Raw genomic sequence first — 23173 nt, forward strand, 5'->3', positions numbered from 1 at the left:
AGGCTCCCTTGGGATCCTTTTAGACAACAGGTACCTGTGAAGGAGAACAATGCAATAACAAGCAGGTTGTCGGAGCTACAGAGAAAAATAGCACTGGATTTATCCTTATTTCCCCTTTAGGGGTTCTTCACCTTTCAGACTTTGGTCTACCCTTCTCCAACCCAGCTCCTAAAGTGACACCTCACAGACAGTTATTTCTGGATGACCCTACATCAAAAACAGACTCTCGGAAGCTATAGATTGCCATCTTCAAGGCTGCTTTCCATATGCAGGTAACCTAAGAAGGCCTCTTCTGTAACAGTTCTGCTCACTAATCTACTGGAGAGACTTAATTTTGCCGGAAAGCTCCATAGGTTTCTTTGTCGTGGACAGCCATTCAGTGCAATATTCTTTTAGGATTTATTTATTAGGAGTTTGCTTTCAGGGCGAAAACATAGACTTCTGAAGTTGCATACCACCATTTAGAGGGTGCATTTTTTGAATTTGTGTCTTCATTGATTTCTACCCAGAACAACTTGTCTTTTGGTATAGCTGCCCATAAACCACCATCTTTGGCCCTCCTGGAGGGCAGCAGAAGAAAGAAGAAAAAAACGAGGTGTGCATTTTATAGCCGAGGTGAAGGATATCCATAATGGCATCTGCAGGGCTAGAGATCATGGCAATGAGCCTGTGTATCTTTGGCTGGTTGGGGACTATCCTTTCATGTGCATTGCCCATGTGGAAGGTTTCAGCATTCATCGGAAATAACATTGTTGTGGCTCAGATAATCTGGGAGGGACTGTGGATGAATTGTGTTGTACAGAGTACTGGGCAGATGCAGTGCAAGATCTATGATTCCCTGCTAGCCCTGCCTCAAGATATCCAAGCTGCCCGGGCCCTCATGGTTATCTCTGTCGTGCTTGCTGTCCTGGCATTGTTGGTGAGTATTGTTGGAGCCAAATGTACCAACTGCGTTGAGGAAGAAGGTGCCAAGGCACGTATTGTTATTACCTCAGGTGCCTTCTTTATCGTCTCAGGACTTCTCACTCTTATTCCTGTCTGCTGGTCTGCCAACTCCATCATCCGTGACTTTTACAATCCAATTGTGGCTGAACCTCTCAAAAGGGAATTGGGGGCTGCTCTATATATTGGTTGGGCAGCTTCTGCCTTACTACTCCTTGGAGGATCACTCCTGTGCTGCTCCTGCCCACCACGGGACAACCGTTACCCAGGCCGTATTGCATATTCTGTTCCAGCCAGATCTACTGCTCCACCAGGCAGTACAATTGACAAGCGGGATTATGTATGAGCAGTCGTAGTGGTGAGGTAGTGATGAAATTTGTCAGATACTGCAAGACCCAAACTAGAATAGGCATTATTGGCCCAAGGACTTCTGGAACAAGAAGATAGGACAACCTCATCAGTTTGGGTTCAGCTATGATATCTGGCAATTCTGGCATGTTAGTGCATGTATATATATGTGCGTGTATGTGTGGGTATACAAGTATAATGAGTTATATGAGTGACTGAGGAAATGTGAACAAATAAAGGGATATGTGAGAGAATGAACAAATCTTTTTAAATGAGATGAATACATCAGCAAACTCAAGGGAAATGCAGGAACAAGTAGGGAAGCTGAACAAACAAGGGCAGGTTTAGGACAAGTATAGGGATAAGTTAAAAGTGCATAACATGTTTGTGGAGGTGAGAAATAAAGAAGTAGATGAAGAAGAATAGAAACACCATGGTAGCTATGGCTTTGCCATCTGGAGAATCAAGTACTGCTGCTATCCCTGGCCAAAGTAGTGGTCTTCTCCTTTTTCCTGTTGTCCCTTCAAAGAGTTCAGGCTGTTCCTTCTCTTGGAAGACTGCACTGTGAGACACAAGGTGTGCCTTGGGCTTCTAAATCAGCTGGATGTCCTCATAAGGGGGCCTATCAGGAACGATGAAGTATGAGTTGAATTTCCAACCAGTTAACTTTTGAATAGAATGTTCCATAATGAAAAGTGATTAGGAACTGCAGCAGAGGATCTTGAAGGAAAGAGATTATTTAGATCCATTTAAGTTAGGTTTCAGGCTGTATAGTATAGTACAGTAGAGTAGAGTACAATACAGAACAATATACAGAAGAGATGGGATTGGTGGTGCCTGCTGATGATTTTTGGGGAAGCTGGGATGAGAGAAGTTCTCTTGATCTCTCAGTACTTTTCAATACCAATGATTGCAGTATCCTCCTGGACCAGCTGCAGGGTTTGGGGATGGGAGGCATGATTTTATAGTGGTTATCCTCTTTCCCAATGGTCAGCTCCAGTCAGTGTTTGTGAAGGGGATGTTGCATCCAGAGCTCCTTGTTTCTAAAGTGTGTCAGAGCTTGATGCTTTTCCCCGCTTGTTCAGCAACTACCTGAAATAGTAACATGAGGTCAATATCATCAGTATCAGATGATACTCATCTTGATCCCAGACCCTTCAGATGATGCTGTCAATGTCCTGTTACAGTGGTTGTTCAGGTCTCAATGGGGAGGAACAAATCCTGACAAGACCAAATGGCCTATATATATTCCCTCCCACCCTTGATCTAGGGACTTTCCATCTTTAGTTTTATATGAGATAGTCTTTCCCCACTTTAGACTATAGACAACTTGAGGATCATCCTGGATCCATAGCTCTTATTCAAAGAGAGGTAGCAAGCTGTGGCCAGGAGGGTCTTTGTGCACAGATTCATCTGTTGAACAAATTTCTGCTATACCTAGATTGGAAAGCCCTTTAGATGTTCACCTATTCCTTAGACAGCCCATGAACTGTCTACTCCAATACGATGCACACCACTCTGCCTTTGAAGACCACTTGAAAGTTACAACTGTTCCAGAATGCAGCAGTGCAGGTAGTAATGTTCATGCTATGATTTACTCATTTATCATTGTTGTTACGTGAGCTGCACTGGTTCCCAGTCTGTTTCTAGGTATAATTCTAGGTGTAATGCTGATTATTACCTATAAAGGCTTTCATTACCCTAGTTATTTGATGAATTGCCTGTTCTGATAATTTTTATCTACCCGGTAAGATTAGGCAGAGAGGATATATTTCCAATTTAATTAAGCAGTGTGGAAACCTAAGAAGTACCATATTTTTGGGACTATAAGACGCACCAGACCATAAGACGCACCTTGGTTTAGAGGAGGAAAACAAGAAAAAGGTTTTTTTTTGCCTTGGCGTGGCCCATTTTTGCCCTCCTCGGCATCCAGAAGTACTCTGCAGGCCAAAAACAGGCCCATTTTTTGCCTCTGGAGGCTTCCATGGGTCTTGTTTTTGCCCTCTGGGACCCACGGAGGCCTCCAGAGGCCAAAAATGGGCTTGTTTTTTTTGCCTGCAGAGTGCTTCTGGACACCAGGGAGGGCAAAAATGGGACCTCCGGAGGCTTCCGGAGGCCAAATGCAGGCCCATTTTTGGCCTGCAGAATGCTTCTAGATACCAGGGAGGGCAAAAATGGAACCCCCGGAAGCCTCCGGAGGCCAAATGCAGGCCCATTTTTGGCCTGCAGAATGCTTCTGGATACCATGGGAGGGCAAAAATGGAACCCACGGAGGCTTTGGGAGGCCAAAAATGCCCCAGCTTTTGGTCTCCAGAGTGCTTCTGGATGCTGGGGAGGGAAAAACCAGGACACACGGAGGCTTTGGGAGGCCAAAGATGGGCTGTATTTTCTCTATAAGATGGACAGACATTTCTACCCACTTTTCTTGGGGGGAAGTGTGTTTTATAGTCTGAAAAATATGGTATATCTTCTCTATTGCAATACCTATCCTCTGGAACAGCATCCCATCCAGAAATCTCTGAGGGAGGGGTGTCAAACTCAAGCCTGGGAGCTGGATCGGGCCCATGGAGTTCTTAGATGTGGCCCTCAGGGCCATCCTGGAAACAGCAAAGAACTGGCCCGTGGTGCCTCTGCCAGTGAAAACAGAGCTCACAGCCCTCCCGAGCTCCATTTTCACTGGCAGAGGGTTGCAGGAGGCCATTGCAGCCAAAAATGGAGATCGGGAGGGCTGCATGCAGATCTGCCGAGCTCCATTTTTGCTGACAGAGGGTTGCAGGAGGCTGTCACAGCTGAAAACAGAGCTCACAAGGACCAAGGGCAGCCCTCCTGAGCTCCATTTTTGCTGACAGAAGGTTGCAAGAGGTCGTCATAGCCGAAAATGGAGCCCGAGAGCCTATTTTCCCTGCCAGAATGCTCGGGCCATCACAGGTGACCCCCAACATGAGTGATGTCAAGCAGACCACACCCATCCTGGCCACGGCCCCAAGGTCTGATGTGGCCCTCAGTGAAATTGAGCTTGACACCCCTGCCCTAAGGCTCTGATTCCAAAATATTTTGAAGACTTTGAGGTAAGGTGGATGTAGATCCTTTGACAGTTGTTTCCTTAATATATTTTTTCCCTTGAATGTACATATTTTCCCCCTTGTTATATGATTTTCTTATTTTTTAAAATGTAAGTTGCTCAAAGTCACTTGGATGTCTTCCTTTTAAATACACAAATAAATAAATACATATAGCTCTGGGTCTGTGTAGGCAGATGTACAAAGAGCATGAGGCTATGAGAATAGACCAAGAAGCAGACGAATTAAATAATGAGAGGAGCAAAAATGGCACTAAGAACTGGCTGTTGTATAAACTCTTTTGGCTACTCTGATACAAAAGCCATTTTTTTTGGTCAAAATCTGCACTTAGAGAATAAAGAGAGACAGAGTTGAAGAAAAATGGTGAATTTAATTCTGAAACGAACACAAGAGGAATGAATGCATGTCTGGCTAAAAGAATCGGAGACTTAATGAATGCATGAAGACCTGGGAAGAAAAAAGGTAACCAACCCAAACCTGCATAAATAACGAATGATTCATGGAAGATGTAAATGTTGGACAAAGGCCAGAATTCCCTGTAAAGATGATGCAGGAAAAAGAAGATTGAAGTTGGGAGCAAAGAAGTTAGTTTGGATTTAGTAAAAAAAGTTGTTTTGAGCAGATGGGGGTGGGTGGGAAAGAACCCTGACCCTAAAATTGCTTTGGACTGACGCTATTTGCTCTTTGGTTAATAATTAGTGGAGGATTTGGCTATTCTCAGGGGCCTGGGTAAACAAAGGGGTCTGTTTCCTCCCTGACCATTGATCTTTACCTATTACAACCACCTGCTTCAGACCTGGATAGAAAAAAATTCATCAGAAAGAAATAGGACTTTGAACAAATGCATTAAGCTCCATTCCTTTTACAGAGATATTCCGCCTTGCAAATCTGTTGGACTTTTCCTGGAAAAAGATTCTTATTTCTCTCTTGTTTTGCTTTATGTGTTTTGTTTTTTTCAAAGATGTTCTCAAATAAGGCAATTATCTTAAGCTGGAAGACATCATGGGGATCCTTTTCATGGGTTCTGTATAAGTGTTAACCGACAACCACCATATTATTCAGATTAATTAAACAAAATTGTAACCTAATTGTGCCTGACTTTTTTTGAAGAAGGGAAGGGGAGTAAAGGATTTGGTATCAATGGAAAAGTCTGTCAAAGGATGGAGGGCAGGCTTTGCAGAATACACTTAATTTTGCTTACTTACGTTAGCTCATATTTAAGAGTGACACAGGACACTGAATCAAATGGACCAGTCTGCACAAGGCAGCCACAACAGAACAAAATAAAACAAGATTAAACTTAGCCAAGTATGGCACGTTGGGCAAACGCATGCCCTTAAGACTATATTTGGCTTATGTATGTCATGGGCATGCAGGGTGCCATCCAATGTTAAGTGTTTCCCCCAGTATTTCATTTTGCACAGAACTGATGCTGAATATTAAGAATACAATAATATTTCATGGCAATTTTTTTTTGACTTAGTAGTTCCTGATCTTGAGTATTTATAGTGGATCTACAATTAAGCTCTCCTACGGTTTCAACCTCAAATATTTCAAATCAAAACAGGAATGTACAGTAAGGCTAATGCAATTGCACAATTGAATCGGAAGTAAAAATCATTTAATTGTTTAAAAAACAACAAAGATACAGGAGTTTGGTCTGGTTTTGAAACTGGTTCTACTCTTAATCCTGAATCTGCTGAAACTGTTCAGTAGAATTGAATGCAGTCTGGACATACTCAGAAGCACTTTCTTTTCAGCCAAGTTGAATGTATTTTAAAAAGGAGAAAAATGCTCCTTGATCACGATGGAAAGAGAGAATGCAACAAGCCTCAAATTAAGCACCATAATGAGAGGATATCAAATTGCCAAGACCATTGATTGTACTCTGTGGTGTAGAAAAATATGCCAGCAATTTATCCAAACCAGAGCATGCAAATGGAGAGATATTATACTTGTTGATTGGCATATAGGAGGAAAAGTACAGAGCAGGAACCTGGAGAATCTTGGTACCTGAAAACTAATGGATTTCTTCCCAGCACGTGCTTTGGGGGACTGAGGTTCCAGGTGCAAAGGGAGACAGACATATTGCACTCCACAGAGAGAAGGTGAGGCTGGTAGTTTGGGGAAAAAATCAGGTATAATTTCAAGCTTACTTAGGCACACTTCATTCCTTTTGATTCTTTGCATATTTCAGGCAAAGCCCTGCTATCAAAAGAAAAAGGTGGTAGAGCTGATCAAATATCAAACTTTTGAAGCTGAGCTCCAGATTAAATTACATTTGTGTTCAAGGTATAAAATACAGGCAAAAGATATACAATGTGAAGTGTGTGATGTTCCCAGTTGGTTCTTCAGAAGAGCACCTCAATAAGTCATGGATGGCATCAGCATAACCATACTGGAATAGATCAGATCAGGAAGTCCCCACTGGCACTTGCACAACATCTGCCCAATAACAGACATAGGAAGACATATAAATGACCCCACAAAAAAGGTGACAGGCTTTGAACTACTATACCAGCAATGGATAATCCTGAATAGGATTTGCACCTCACATAGTGCCTGCTGGGACTCTGTATATAAAGGGGGCGTAGTATCCTCCCCTCAGTGTGACTGCAGAGTCCTATGTCAAACTTGATCATATTATGACCAGCTATAAGTTGAGGGCATATACAGGTCCAGTACCTGATTGCAAAGCCTTAGTAAGGCCACACCTGGAATACTGTATCCAGTTTTGGTCACCACATTACGAAAAAGATATTGAGGCTTTGGAAAAAGTGCAAAGAGATTATTAAAGGCCTAGAGATTAAAGCATACGAAGAACGATTGCACAATTTGGGTTTGGCTAGTTTAGAGAATAGAAGAACTAGGGGGGACATGATAGCAGTATTTGAGAGGCTGCCACAAAGAAAAGTAGGGGGTCAATTTATTTTCCAAAGTACCAGAGGGCAGGACAAGAAATAACGGATGGAAAATAATCAAGGAGAGAAGCAACCTGGAATTAGGGAGAAACTTCCTAACAGTGAAAACAATTAATCAGTGGAACAGCTTGCCGTTCTGGATACTTCATCACTGTAGGTTTTTAAGAAGAGATTGGACAGTCACTCATCTGAAATGGTATAGGGTCTCCTGCTTAAGCAATGGGTTGGACTAGAAGATCTCCAAGGCCCCTTCCAGCTGTATTCTGATTGATTGTTTTTAATATAAATAATGATGTGTTTCAATGGTTAGATGGCCTAGCCCTAGACCAGGGGTTCCTTAACTTGGCAACTTTAAGACTTATGGACTTCAACTCCCAGCTGGCTGGAGAATTATGGGAGTTGAAGTCCACAAGTCTTAAAGATGCAAAGTTTGGAGACCTCTGGCCCAGACATTAATATTTGAACATAAATCTTTTAAAAATTTATAATTTATTATGTTTTACTAATCTAGGTGAAATGTTAATATATGCTGCAAGTCCATGTATGATATACCATAAATAATAACTGGAATAGCTGTCAGTGACCCCTCAAACAAGATTGGCCATTAATATTTACATAGGAGTTTCACTTTCTTTGCCATCTCTTTAAGTTCCCCACAATTCTGAAAAGAGAGTTATTATAGAATTATATAATTATGTTATATAATTAATTATTATATGATTATAGAAAATTGCAATTGAGTATATATGTGTGTGCATGCATAGGTACTTACCAAAGAGCCACAGGGCACTGTGTAGACCACAACTGCTGCTTGCCACATTGCTAGCACAGGTTAACAGAGGAAAGAACTTACCAAGAGGCATTTTGCTCAAATTTGAAGCTGGTTCTAAGGCACAGCAATTAAGATCAAAGCATTTATCTTGCCATTTCCTACTTTCATAAAGATAGTCTGCAAGTTACAGATGTAATGGAGTCAGGGATTTCCATTGTAACTCATGACAGTTGTAAGTCAAGCCACCCACATGACCAAATACCATTTTATGACTTTTTTTGTAACGATCATTAAGTGAATCATTGTATTCCCTTTGTTTTTGGGGTGTTTTTTTTTTGTTGAAAACTGGCTGAAAAGGCCAGAAACTGGCAAAAAAATGTTATAAATCATGGACAGGTGATCGTGGAAAGATGAACTGGTTGCTGAGTGCTCACAGTACATTCATGAGACTGGGATAATGCAGTCATTAGAACTCCAGAACTGGACCTAAGTAGCTTTTGGCAAGATCCATTGTAATTTTGAATGGTTGCTAAGCAACCAATCACTAATCAAGGACTGCCTGTAGATGATTACTGACCTCTTCCCCCTTCCACAGATTTCCAAGGGGCACAAAGCCTCTTGGTCTCTACCTGGCTTTCTCATACATTCAACAGCCAGGGCATAACCATCAATGACACCTATTCTTTTGTATCACACTCATGGGGAATTCCAGGGATTTTCTTGATATGTGGCAGAGGGAAGATAATCCAGCTATAGCTTTTCCCATGGAGAGAAAATTCAGTTCCTGTGTTCTTCATAGAAGAATGATTTAAATCTAGAATCTGAAATTAAATGAGCATAAAAGAATGCAACGTTTCCTTTAAAAGGAGTGGCCAGGTTTTCCGTCACCCTTCACCTTGGTTTGTTTAATCCTGGTTGGATGACTAACATGAAGCTGGTTCATATGCCCTAAAACCAAACCAAAAGTTGGTTTATAGAGTACACAACATGAGAACCTAAATATAATATGAGCTAAATCTTGTCAGCCTCATATGCTGGAGGGAGAGTGGTAAATTATAGGAACATTTGCATTTCCCACAAATCAAGACCAGTGGTGGGATTCAAATTTTTTTACTACCGGTTCTGTGGGCGTGGCTTGGTGGGCCTGACAGGGAAAGGATACTGTAAAATCTCCAGTCAGAGGTGGTATTTGCCGGTTCTCCAAATTACTCAAAATTTCCGCTACTGGTTCTCCAGAACTGGTCAGAACCTGCTGAATAGCACCTCTGATCAGGGCTGATTTTTTTCTTCAGCTTCCACTGTTAGGACCGAGAGATAAGACTTATCCCTTAAAACAGTGTTTCTCAGCTTCAGCAGTTTTGAGATGTGTGGACTTCAATTCCCAGAATTCCTCAGCCTTCCACATCATCTTTTTCTTTTTCTTTGTAAGTGAGGACATAGCATCAAACAAACAGCAAATCAGGTTATGGTTCCTGAAATAAATAAGTATGGGTAGTCCTTGACTTATAACCATTTATTTAGTGACCGTTCAAAGTCACAATTGGCATTGAAAAAAGTGACTTATGACTGTTTTTCAACATGTGACCATTACGGCATCCCCATCAGGGGTGGGATTAAAATTTTTCTACTACTGGTTCTGTAGGCATGACTTAGTGGGCATGGTGTGGCTTGGTGGGCGTGGCAGGGGAAGGATACTTCAAAATCTCCATTCCCTCCCCATCCCACTAACCTGCTTTCCAGCTCCGTTCTCCTGTGCAGGGAAACACAAGAAGACCCAGCCGATCAGCTGGGACTCAATGGGAGGCAGAGAATAGATGGGGGTGGGGCCAGTCAGAGGTGGTATTTGCTGGTTCTCTGAACTACTCAAAATTTCCACTACCGGTTCTCCAGAACTAGTCAGAATCTGCTGAATACCACCTCTTATCCCCATGGTCACCTGGCTATAATTCAGGCACTTGGCAACTGGAATGCATTCATGACAGTTGCACTGTCCTGGGGTCACGTGATCACCACTTGTAACATTCCCAAATGGCTTCCAACAAGCAAAGTCAATGAGGGAGGCCAGATTTGCTTGACAACTGCATGATTCACTTAGCAATTGCAGTGATTCATGTAATAATCATGGCAAAAAAGTCATAAAATGGGGCAAAACTCACTTAACAGCTGCCTTGCTTAGCAAGAGAAATTTTAGGTTCCGTAAGTGAATCATCAGTTACAGCCACAATTGAACCTAAATTTTCTGTTACTAAGCTGTTAAGTCAGTTTTGCCCCAAGGGCTACCTGTAAAGTTTGATCCTTTTCCTCCTCCACTGCGTTGCCAAAGAGAAAAAAAGCTAATCTACCAAAATTAATAGAAATATACAAGGAAGAACCTGATCCAATCATGCCATAATTCAGGTGACTGCTTCTTTTCTACCAAACATCCTTCTGCTCAAAACATCCTGTTCCCCAGGATGGGGAGTTGGATTAGAAGTATTTCTCTGGAAGAGACTCAAATGCTAGGAATCTGGGCCAGGAGGAGAAAACCTGGCTGACTGGCTTCCCTTTCCTTTAAGCAGAATGTAGAAGTACAAGACCTATAGTTTTGCTCCCCCCCCACCCCCGCTCTTCCCCTTCAGGTTTCTTGGATGTGGGCCCAGAAGTCGACCCTTGTAAGACGAGATCCCTGCCTGGCTTCTTGGAGAGGTACCAGTACATTCCAGTGCCAGGCTGAGCCTTCCACAGTCAGGCGCATAGGGACAAGCCAGCCCCCCCTGGCATAGAGTACAGCTTCCTCTATCTACGTTGGTTTGTGAGGCACAAGATACTGCCAAGGGAGGAACTTTAGCAGGAAACAATTGAGGGGGGTGGCACTGAGGAGGGGTGGAATGCCAGTCCCATGTCATCTTAGTTGTTTACATCCAATACACCAATGGTTGGGTTACTGCCTCTAATTCCACCTTCTGCTTCTGCTACGCTGAGTCCCGCACGTAGCAGTAGTAGGTTGAAAACATCCTATGCTTGCCAAATCCCAAGAGTAGTTCAGGTAGTCCTCAACATACAACAGTTCATTTAGTGACCGTTCATTTAGTGAGTTACAACATCGTTGAAAAAAGTGAGTTATGACCATTTTTCACACTTACATCCATTGCAGCATCCCCATGGTCATGTGATCAAAATTTGGGTGCTTGGCAACAGACTCATATTTATGACGGTTGCAATGTCCCAGAGTCATGCAATCACCTTTTGTTACCTTCTCACAAGCAAAGTCAATGGAGAAGCCAGATTCACTTAACAACACTAAACTTAATAACTGTTCACTTAACAACTGTGTTACTAATTTAACAAGTGCAGTGATTCACTTAACAACCATAGCAAGAAAGGTCATAAAATGAAGAAATGTTTCACTTAGCAGCAGAAATTTGGGATGAATTGTGATCCTAAGTTGAGGACTACCAGTAGTTGCATATTCCCAGCTGTGGATTATTCTGCGAGTTGAAGTCCCCTTTCTGGAGTGCTGAGGTTGGGGGTGCTGGGCTAAGACCTTTGACACATTTACATTTAAATTTACCTGCTGAAATCCAAAAAATTTTCTCATGATGGCCAATGTCAACAATGCTCAATGTTCATAAAAAGTCATGGTAATGTAATAGACTAGATAATTTTGTGATAGAAATTTAATAGATTGATATAAAACATAATAGAGACATATATAACCACTGGTTGAAAGTTTAACATAAATTTTAAGATAAAACTTGGAACATCTCATATAAAATGATGGAATAAATAGTTTAGTCATGGATGTTTAATAACTGATAAATATATAAGCATATGTTAGTTCGACAATGTGAAAACTGATATAAATTGTGAGTAAATTACTACAAAAGACTCGCAACCAACTGACACACTGTATGTATATAAAATGGAAGATGGTTTTATGTTTTTATGTTTTGTATGTGTATGTTTGTTTTTAAAAATAAAAATTCTTTATTAAAAAAACAAAACACCAATGCTCAATGTTATCATGAGAGTCGGTTTAGTGCAGTGGTTAAGGTACCAGGCTAGAAACTGGGAGATTGTGAGTTCCAGTCCCACCTTAGGTATGAAACCAGATGCGTGATTTGAGCTGGTTGCTCTCTCCCATCCCAAAGAAGGAGACAATGGCAAACCGCTCCTGAAATCTTGCCAAGAAAACAGTAGGGAGTTGTCCAGGCATTCGCCAGGTGTCAGACTGACTTGAAAGCGCAACAACAATGAAATATTTGAAAATTCCAAGCCTGAATCTCCACCCAACCTACTGGGCAATCTGGCAAGATCTCTTTTTCAGCCTTGTCTACTTTATAACATTTCCTTGAAGATAAAATGAGAGGCACCGAACCTCACGTTTTTTTTGGCAAAAGAGAAGGTTAACATCAAAACTAAAAGCCATTATATTTTCCAATTCCAAAGCATGGGGTTAGACCGAGCCATTTTATTGCTTGAAGCAGACTAGAAAATTCAATCTCTGCTAATTCAAGTGTGTGCATTGTGGCATTGTGGAATTTGAGGCAAGAAATCTTTAAGTGCTTCACTTCCCTGGCAGTAAAAACACAACCACTAGTTAAACAGTTAACCATGTGCTGCCCTTTCTTGGCATCTAAAATCAGTTGCTTAAAACTGCTGCTTTAGTGGTACATTTAGCATGACTTAAAATCCCTCCCCCCTTCAGCTCTGAACTATATTTTCATTTTATGGGTATTTAGTCTTTCTCTCGTCTTCTCTCAGCAATCACCCAGTTCTGTGATACCTGTATGAAGAACTCCAGTCTTCAACATTTATTTAAGTTCCTGCTTCAACCCCATTACCAACTTGTTTCCTTCAAGTTGTTTCTGGTGTATTCCTTTCTGTCTATACTCAGCTTTAGCCAATTCCTAGTTCTCCAGCTTGACTTTGCTGCTTGAATTTGCTCAGTAGTTTCCTGTGAATCAAACTATTTTGTGCATACTAGCTCTATTGTTATTTGTGCTTATCATCACTTTATGCCGGTATCTCTGCTTGGTCATTAATATGACTTTAGTGAAAATATGTTGGGTAAAACCCTACATTCTTCCAAAACCTAGCCTTGCCTCAAGGCTCTGCATTCCTGTAGTTTTGCTACATACTGTACTCTAGTATCTTCATCAGGAGTATACATATTTCCTTGGGGCAATGTGATTGCTTATCTTCTTTTGCTCCTGCTTCCTCCAAACAACAGTTTTGAAGCTATAATTGGTAGAGTATCACTTGGAGAAAGGCTTGTTGGATGAAACATCTGGTTGAGATTCCATGTACAGATTCATTTGAACCCAAGCCTACCTCAGCAATCTTGTTGGAACTTCTTGTCCTTCTATTATTCCCTTGTGTGAAGACCTTGTTTAGTACTTCAGAAATTGTGCTCCAAATTCTTAGCCTGGGACCCATGGGGGGAATAGAATCATTACCATAAACTTGAATGTTTCAAGCCTGATAAAGTTCTTTTCATGTAACCCATCCATGACTCCTTGGTGCCAAAAGCTTGTACACAATGATTGGGTTAACATTTTTTTTTTGTTAATTTGTGCCTTCAAGGCAGTGTTGATTCCTACTGACTGCCTGGACTAGTTCCTGCTGCTTTCATGTCAAGATTTTTCAGAGGTGATTTGCCATTGCCTTCTTCCTAGAGCTGAGAGAGAGTGACTGTCTCATGGTCATCCAGTTGGCTTCGTGTCTATGGTAGAACTAGAACTCACAATCTCTTGTTTCTAATCTGTGGCCATAACCATTATACCTAACTCTTGGGTTAGCATCCTGTCCTACTATACAAACTGTTTAATCATGATTTATTAATTAATTAAACCACAATTATCTAGGGAATTGATTGTGGCCAATTCCCAGCCCTAGGATCCATTCTAGTAATTTGCAAGCTTCTCCCATTAAAAGAAATGGAAAAAAAAATACTTAATGCAACCTCTGGTAACATGATGATCTTCAAATATCCTAAGCTATACAGCAGACATGTCCAAACCATGGCCCATGCCGCATGTGGCCTTGAACAGCTTGTAATGCAGCTCCACAAGACTGTAAACCTTTAACATTTCTATGTGATTTTTAGATATATTTTCGTACATTATGCTCTTCACCTAATGCAGCCCAGACAAGCCAAAAGGTTGGGCATCCTTGCTATATAGTGTAATACAGATTTTTGCTCAATCCATTTCTCTTGCAGAGAGATGAATCTTGGAATTGAGAGAACTTTCCCTCATTTGGAAATTCAATTAGCCTTCTTTATCCTGAATCTCTCTAGATGCCCTTGATAGATAATATTTAGTTATTCTGGAAGGTATTCTCCAAAAAGTTCTGAAAACCCAATATTACTTTGATGTGGACAGTATAAAAAATGGGTGATGTATGAAAAAAGAGGGTGTGATGGCTCAGCAATTAAGACACCTGGCTTGTTGGTTGGAAAGTTCATCACGCAGGTTTGAGACCTGTGCACTGCATGATGGTCCCAGCTCCTATATACCTAACAGTTGAAAAGTATGCAAATGTGAGTAGATAAATATGTACCACTTTGGTGGGAAAATAACAGCATTTCAACATGTAGTCATAATGGCCACATAACCAGACAATGTTGGCTCCCCCAGCTAAGAAATGGAGATGCCCACTGCCCACTAAAGTCTGAAATGACAGGACAGGGAAAACCTTTACTTTTACAAAAAATTACATCTTTCAGTGAGGGCTCCTGATGTAACCTACAAATGTCTTTACCTAACATAGCGGTCTTCATAATATACTTTCCATCACCTCCAGACTTTGCCCAATGATTGTACTGGATGAGTAGAGCTGTAGCCATAGGCAAACTGGTAGAAGATATGATGATGCCATTACATCATAATGCCACTCCACAAATTATATAATTTGAATTGTTTGGGTGACAACACTTTGTAGACATCCATGGTCATGCATGACTCCAAGGGAATAAAGAAGGTTAAATACCTTATGTAATATCTAATGTGAATATGTAATCAGAAGCATATTCACAATATCGTTACACGTTGATTTTTTTGGCATCATGGTAATTTATTATGAATGTTTCTATAAGATTTATTTGTTTTTGCGGCAATATGTTGTGCAAATTCAGCCATAGAGCATAGCAGGTGTGAACCTAGGCAATTGTAGTTTATTGAGTAAACAAACCATGGATTAACATGTAAACAGATTCAAACTGGGCTCATATGTGATATTAACAGCTTGCCTACTCGTGATATACTGCAGCCATCTCTCATCTGATCATCCTCCATATTATTCCCATAATTCTCAGCAGTATTGCCTAGGAAATTCTGGGAGTTCAAGTCATCATTTCTGGGTAACCCCAGATTGAGGAAGAGTAGGCACATATAAGTACTGTAAGGCTATATTAGTCTGAGGTTGGGTGCTTTCATACACAACCAGTTCTTTTCTTGACCATAGTTCATTCCAATCTAATGAAGGTTCTACTGATCAGAATCAATCTCATTTAGCTCTTTGAGCTAAGTCCAGGTTGGTTGGGTGCTGCACCTAACTGGGCTGGAATGGCTAGTGAATAAGCTTCAAATATCTAAGATCATACAACATTCTAGATCAGTGTTTCTCAACCTTGGCAACTTTAAGATAAGTGGATTTCAATTGGCAGAATTTCCTAGTCAGCCATGGCAACCTACGTTGAAATCCTGTAAATCACATTATGACTTATCTGTGAACCCAGCAATAACAACCAACACAACAAAGTATGTTTGTAGGGGTGTCCCCATTCAACCATTCATCATCATGGTTCTCTGCCTGCTGTTGGGCAAAGAAATGTAATTGGTATGAGTGTAATCCTCCCACACAAATCATTCTTTCTCTTCTGCCCTCTTGCCATGCAAGCCTTTCTACTTTGGGAATGTCCTATTGTGTGAAACCATCCACCCTCCTCTTCAGATTCAATAAAATGGAAAGAATCCTATTAATGTTTTGGGCCTATGACCCTGAAAAAAAGAAAGAAGACTTCCCCCCACCAGTAGTAGATTCTCAGGTTAGCAGCAGAGTTACAGACACACGCACACAAAAGACGAAGGCAAACTGCTATATACAAAAGCATTAATTTTATTCAGGTTATATTTTTTTTTTAAAAAAAGAGAGGAAAAAACTGGCTTTTGGTATGAAATGCATGCAACAGCAATTGCAAAAAAATTAAAAACAACAGGTCTAAAAGGCCACACCCCCTTTCTTCATAAAATACTGTACAACATGTCACAGCTTCAAAAACATAGATATAGAGTAACCATTTTTGCCCCCCACCCCACCCCACACCATCCTATTGAACAGGATATGACTCTAAGCCATTACAGGCTATTTGGGATTGTGCAATGGAGGGGAGGGGGCAAGAACACCCAGAGGCATTTATCACAAACTACTTGAAAATAGGACATTGATTCAATACCTATCTACCTATACTGAATTCTTCTATCACAAATCAAGGATTCTCTTCAAAAGAAGAGCTGAAACACGTGGGAATAAATCTAGTTAGTGGTAACAGTGAGAGAAAAAAAAATACTGATGGGCCAGAAATGTTGGGAAATTGTGGAGCAGGTCGCTCTGTTCTCCATAGGGATGTTCATTACGTAGTTCTGCTACTCTCAAGGAATCCACCAGTAATGAGCTTTCAGGATGGCAACTGACTGCATCAACACAACGACACGACTCTCTTAAACATAGTTCTTGCTGGGGTAATCGCTGCGGGGTTGAGAGACAGCAGCTGTGTAGCGAGCACTGTAGTTGTTGCTCTCTTTCTTGGGGCAATTGCAGCACAGCAATCCTCCTCCGAGGATCAGCAAAGCAGCTGCTGCCCAGCCAATGTAGAGGGACGAGCCCAACTCTCTCTTCTGAGCCTCCACAATTAATGGACTGTAGAACTCCCGGATTATAGTATTGGCTGACCAACAGACTGGGATGAGGCAAAGGATTCCAGATGTCACAAAGATGGCACCGGAGACAATGATGATACGTGCCTTGGTGTCTTCCTCCTCCACACAGTTGGTGCATTTGGCACCCACGATGCCAACCATCAGGCCAAAGAGGGCCAGAAGCACACATATGACCATGAGAGCCCGGGCGGTTTGCATATCCTGAGGTAGAGCCAGCATGGAGTCATAAACCTTGCATTGCATCTGGCCAGTGCTCTGTACTACACAGCTCATCCACAGCCCCTCCCAAGTGGTCTGGGCTGTCACAATGTTGGGACCAATGAAAGCTGTCACTTTCCACATAGGCAAGGCACACGTGATGATGGCCCCAATCCAGCCCACTACAGACAGGGCCATGCCCATGATCTGAAAAGCAGCTGACACCATGATTCAAGGTAGGCAGTCCTGAAGAGAAATAACAATTATATACCATAAGAATTTTGTGAAATGTTACCCTAATATAACAGTGCAACGTATCACTACATGTAATATTTGCCAAGGATGCTGCCATAACTATCAATTGATTTCCCACCACTTTGAAACAGGAAACACATAAAGCCCTTAACAGGAATCTAAAATAATCTTATGCAAATAAAGAAAAAAAAGACAGGAAAATTCATTCAAATTTATTTTCAGGATGTAACCTACCTTCTTTGCATCTAGTGCAAGGGTTGTATGGGGTCCTTGGTGCTCTCTGAGCTTGCTTGTTTTCTTGCAGATGTTTCATTACCCTAACTAGGTAACATCATCAGTGCAAGGGTTGTGCCTTTCAGTTGGCCAGTCAAATATCATTTTGATGTCTCTCCCACCCCACAAATGCTGCTATTTGCAATCACTGCCTCTTAGTTTGTCAAGTGTTACCCCACATAAAAAGTAGTTCAGTTCTGCTGTAGGGACCAAGACATGCTTCCTTTGGCACCCACAGTTTTCTCTATACAGCATCTGATCTAGTAAAAAGATCCTGGATTTGCTGGTGGGTACTAATTTAGCTACTGATTTAGAGGGAGATTATGCCAAATGATCCTGTAAAAGACATTACTAGGGCATAATGCACATTACTATACTTCCCAGGTCAAAGGTCAGAATATTGAATGTTGGCATGCACTCATCTGAGGATCCAGGACAAGATAAGTCCACAACTACTGTGAACCAGAAGAGGTAAGACCAAAACTTTGGGTTCAGTAGGACAGTTCCCTTTTTCTGTTACTAAGGAGAAATGGGGATTTGTAAAGCTTTTGGATCTTGTCTTTGGCTTCTAGAGCAGGGGTGGGCAAACTACGGCCCGCGGGCCACATCCGGCCCGTTGGTCTTTTTAATCCGGCCCGCTGAAGATTGGTACAGAATTAAGGTTTGATGTGAATGATTGAATGATTGCATTCATTTGATTTTGACTTGTAATGACAGGCATTTTGACACCAGGTGGCGGCCCATCTGTCAAATTTTAAAAGTCAATGAGGCCCCCGAGCCAAAAAGTTTGCCCACCCCTGTTCTAGAGGGTATCAGATTGGGGAGGCAGGCCTAAATCCAGGTTAAAAAAAAATCCCTTGGTCTAATCCAATAAAATTTCTTTGTGGCAAACCTTTGAGAAGCTAAACAGTGTTTCTCAATCATGGCAACTTTAAGATAGGTGGACAATCTCCCAGGATTCCCCAGGTAGCATGCTGTGTGTGTGGGGAGGAGTAATTCTTGGAGCTGAAGTCTACCTATCTTAAAATTGCTAAGGTTGAAAAACATTGCTCTAGGCAAACATAATTAAACTGAAGACTAAAACTTCAGACAAACAAAATGGTAATGATGAGATCATAAGAGCCAATATTCGTGAAAGTTACAGAGCCCATTATGCTAATGTTACAGAGTCCCTCTTGTAGAGCCGGTTTTCCCTGGCCAACCTCCCCCCCCACAGTAGTAAGGATTAGCTGTGTGTTTGTTTCCCAGCAAACTAAGAATCTCTCACTCATCCCAGGGGAGGGACTCTTTAAAAATAGCATTTATTCTCCAAATTCCAGGCTGCTTTTTCCTCCCATGGAATAAAGCATCTATATAAGTGCACCATCGTGCCTCCCGTCCCTGTCCTATTGTCCTCATTTAATCATACTTATTTTCTGTATTCTTACTCATGTTTATACTTATACCTATTATTTTGTAAGCAATTGACAAATCAGATAAATAAAATAAATAAAAATAAATAAGAAACTGGAGGGTTCTTTCCTTGTCCTTTGGAGATCAACTCTAGATCCAGTCAGTTCTGGTTAAAAGTTGGATAGCTGGTAGGCATTTTGCAAGTCTAGAAAATATATTCGATAAACTTTTCTGTGGCAACCGAACCATTAAAGGAATTTTTCTGAACATTGGCATAAGTAGTCCCATTCTGATAATATGCCCTTGAGACAGGAACCATTGTTCCTTCACAAGGAGGACATTTTATATGTAAAAGATGCAGTTTCAGGCATCTTTGACTTAAAAAAAGATGTTACGTTAGAGGAGACAAAGTTGGAATAGCCAGAAGCTGCATTCAACTCCCAATTTCTTAGGTTTGTGTGCATGTGTTTTATCATTGTTTCTGGGTATTTATTTATGTTAATTGTGTTATTGGGACTTGGAGGTAGTTAAGCCATGTACAGTAGGCCACCTGGAGCCACCTGGATTGCAAGTATAAATAAATAGTCTTAGCCATGTAAAGCCACAGTGGTATTTGCAAATAATGGAAGTCCCAGTTTCAAGTCCTCTCAGCTCAACATGGGAATTCACTAGGACACTCAATCATTCAGCCCAACTTGCCTCACTGGGTTGTGCTCCATGGCCACCATTAGGCTGCAAATCATCAAATAGCTGATTGGCATTTTAGGCATTGCGCTCACAAGTCCTGCTCTCAAAATTCCTGAACATTTAACAATCACCTTCTGTGGCCCTGTGCAAGCTGGCTCCAAGTGCATAAGGTGATTCAAAAGTAAATCTAACAATGACGGAGATTAATGGCTGAGTCAAGTGAGATTTGAACTTAATTTTCCCAGGTAAAGGGCAACATTTTAACCATTTCCAATTAAAGTGTAGACATTTCTCTGTAAGACTGTAACTTGAAAAATTTGGGATTTTTATCACATGCCATGCAAAGTCATTGTTCTACCATTCTTTGAGCAAATCCTGTGCTCCAATTCAACCATTTGCCTGCTCTTTAATTTGCAAATGAATCTGTAATTGCATCCTAGCCACAAATGATGCTTTTTAAATTCTCCCATCACCCAGCCAAGCCAAAAATTTAAATTAGGTTTATAATTCTCCTTCAAGAATGCAGAATAAATCAGAATCTGTTACTTCAGATGCAATTACAAACTAACTTTTAAAAGTCAGATTATGAAATAAAGTTAGGGTATATGTGAATATAAGGGTTTCCATCACATCATTCTCATTTCTCTAAATTTGCATTATGTCCCACAGCTGATGATTTAAAAAGCTAATTTCGTCAATTTGCCAAGTACCTGCTAAATTCTTCAAGGCTATGCTCACACTTTCCCCATGGTGAATCATACTGTCTCAGAATCATGTCCAAATTACCAAAAAGCTATAAGTATACTTTTGAGAGTTTATAATCTCTGTGGTTATGTGACCCATCTCCTGATTTTCAAAACATCCTACTTGATTAATTCTTTTGGAAAAGTAAAATATCTTTTGCATAAGTCTTATTCACTTTCTTTTGCTCATTTTGATTGAACTTAATAATAATTTTTTGCTGGTTTTTTGGTAGTCTTTTAAGTCCATCCACCACCTGATGACTTTTTCTTGGCCAAGAAGTGGTTTCCAATGATCTTACAAGAGCTCAAAAGAGTGACTGGCTCAAAGTCACACAATTAGTTACATTCCTATGGGAGAATTTGAACTCAGGTTTTACTGCTCCTGGTCCAGCATCTTTATTAATTGTAATTCTTTAGCTATAAGAAATTGGAAAAGTATTATTATGTAAGCAAAATGATCCAGACAGTACGCAATTCACAAATCATTTATGTATGTAAAGAGAAAATGTATCAATAAACTGTAAAAAAAAGAATTTCAAAATTCTAGATCCTGGTCAATTTAAATTCAGAAAGGAATGGTTTGTTTTTTTTCACTACAGTATTAGGATCTCAAATTATGTAGGTCATAGATTTGCTACAAATGGAGAATTAAAGATTTGAGATTAAAGATATGATATTTGGATATTTTACTATCATGGCTTTTACTATCATCACTGACCAAGTGGGAAATAGTAATTAACACTTGCTGCAATTGTTAAAAAAAGAAAATGGAGACATCACTAAGTTTTTACACAAATCGTGAGTTTTGTGAAGTTTATGATATAAATCACCATGGCAGGGGATCATATGTAATAGCAATAGCGGTTAAGACATAAACTGCTACGTGGTTTTACAAAGTCAGCATATTGCCGCCAACAATCTGGGTCCTCATTTTATTGATGCCAGAAGGATGGAAGGCTGAGTCAATCTTGAGGTGGTGAGAATCAAACTGCAGAACTGCTGACAGCCAGCAAAAAACAGAAGTAGCTTGCAGGACTGCATTCTAACCACTGCACCTCTATCCATACTCATGGATAGCCACACACTAGAATTTTTCAGGATAAATGTAGTAGGTTAGAAGGTTATTGCTTTAGTTTGGCAAGATTCTGTTTATTAGCTGTAAGCAAATACAGATTTGGACCAGATTGGATTTCACTAGGTGGTGTTGGGCCTGACAGTAATAAACTCTTTTACTTCTGTTGATCTGAACTGCTATCTGCCAATGTTGACTTGGAAGAAAACTGAATCAGCATGTAGCTTGCTTTGCCTGGTGCTAAGTCTCTATCCTCCTTACTTGTTTTTGTTTCATCTCATGCACATCCATAGTAGATTTATAGGAAGAGAGTCAGGTTAACCTTTAATAGCAAAAAATCTACTTTGCTTCTTCACTTATAACACTGGAAGTGAAGTCTAGTGGATCACCAAAGTGCAGGATCAGAAAAACATTTTAGATGCCATTTTAAATGGATAGGGATATCCTGCCACTCCTAGCAAACAATTTCACTCCAATATAATTTTATGACAATTAAGAATGAAGTATTGAATGGGAAAACACATTCAGAAAATAAAGTGGATATAGAAAGGAATAGGCAGCAAAACCAAACAAATTTGGAATCATTTATTTAAATGGGTAGGGAAGGTAGTCAGGCGGCTAAATCTTTCTTTTTCCTGTAGGAGGAAAATTTGTTTGTTTTTTTTTAAAATGATGTTGACATTTGACTCAGGGAAATCAGCCTAAGTCTGACTCAGCCTAAAGGTGGAGGCGGAAAAATGTGTTTTGGCTTCAAATACAAAGTTTTCCCCAACTCATCACTCAAACATTTGTTCCAAGACCAGCTCAGGCACTTGATTTATTTTTTCTTTCTTTATCTCATCTTGAGTAGGAGCTTTTTAACTCTTCCTCCAATTAGTCATGTACCTAGAATATAAATGGCTCTTGTGCAATTAGCTTTCCTTCCCCCCCCCCTTTGATTGCAACAGGTCAAAGATAGTTGCATTGTAAGTTGTCTCAGTAGCTGCATCATCCCTTGCCCTCAGGGCTGTATGGGAGTCATCTGGAGTTGGTTGGCAACATTAAGCAGAGGAAATAGCAGGTATCTGTTAACTGTTGACCTGGCTATTAGACATGAGATACATACCCAGCCAGAGGCTTTCTCCTTTTCCTTTCTTAAAAATAGTCAATCCTGCTTAAGTTTGGTCCTTGACTTCCAAATTGGTCCCTCAACCCTAAAACCTCTCACCCAGTGACCTAATATACATAATTGGCCTGGTTTGGGCTTAATGTACTACATGAACTCAACCATTGGCTAAATATGTTCTAGCCAAGCATCTTCAAGGCATGTTTGGTGTAATTCTTAAGATCAGTCGGCTGATGATATTTGTAGTTAAATATTTCAGGATGACACTAAGTGAAGGAAAACCTGATTAAGGCTGAGCCTGTTCTCAAAACCCTTTTGTTCTGCATCTCCATGTTGGCTGTTGTGAGTTTTGCTTTGCTTTTGATATCAGTATCAAGTTGTCACAGCTGAGGGATGTAGAGAAAAAAGAAGAGATCCTGTGGGCCAAAAGCCTTTCCCTATGCTACTATGCAAGAAAGACTCAC

The 23173-nt window shown here is 40.6% G+C and overlaps 2 protein-coding genes and 1 long non-coding RNA gene across 5 annotated transcripts in view; 2 read left to right on the plus strand and 1 right to left on the minus strand.

The window, feature by feature from the left end:
* LOC113418597 (claudin-9-like) lies at window positions 1–5458 on the plus strand. The gene has a single exon (XM_026677576.2). It carries the CDS (start codon window positions 632–634, stop codon window positions 1286–1288), a length of 657 nt encoding a protein of 218 aa, XP_026533361.1. The 5' UTR covers window positions 1–631; the 3' UTR covers window positions 1289–5458.
* LOC148129335 (uncharacterized) overlaps window positions 1–23173 on the plus strand; it is a 26878-nt gene continuing 3705 nt past the window's right edge. Inside the window, exons 1-3 of one of the 2 annotated variants that reach the window (XR_015745999.1) lie at window positions 1–272; window positions 18095–18181; window positions 20459–22264. This is a non-coding gene — a long non-coding RNA (uncharacterized LOC148129335). Of the gene's footprint in view, window positions 273–18094; window positions 18182–20458; window positions 22265–23173 lie in introns of those variants that run through there. The other variant, XR_015746000.1, reaches the window with a different exon arrangement.
* LOC113418598 (claudin-4-like) overlaps window positions 16144–23173 on the minus strand; it is a 12465-nt gene continuing 5435 nt past the window's right edge. For both annotated transcript variants that reach the window (XM_026677579.2, XM_026677580.2), the window contains one exon: window positions 16144–17428. In XM_026677579.2, coding sequence (XP_026533364.1) covers window positions 16766–17410 — 645 coding nt within the window. In that variant the 5' untranslated portion in view covers window positions 17411–17428 and the 3' untranslated portion in view covers window positions 16144–16765. The remainder of the gene's footprint in view (window positions 17429–23173) is intronic.

Source organism: Notechis scutatus, chromosome Z (genome assembly GCF_049901735.1).
Source record: "Notechis scutatus isolate UNSWTSFEM ecotype Mainland chromosome Z, rNotScu1.2, whole genome shotgun sequence".
Taxonomy (NCBI): Eukaryota; Metazoa; Chordata; class Lepidosauria; order Squamata; family Elapidae; genus Notechis; species Notechis scutatus.

What these genes read in the sequence shown, in the direction of transcription:
- LOC113418597 (XM_026677576.2), top strand. Translation starts at nt 632, where the DNA reads ATGGCATCTGCAGGGCTAGAGATCATGGCAATGAGCCTGTGTATCTTT.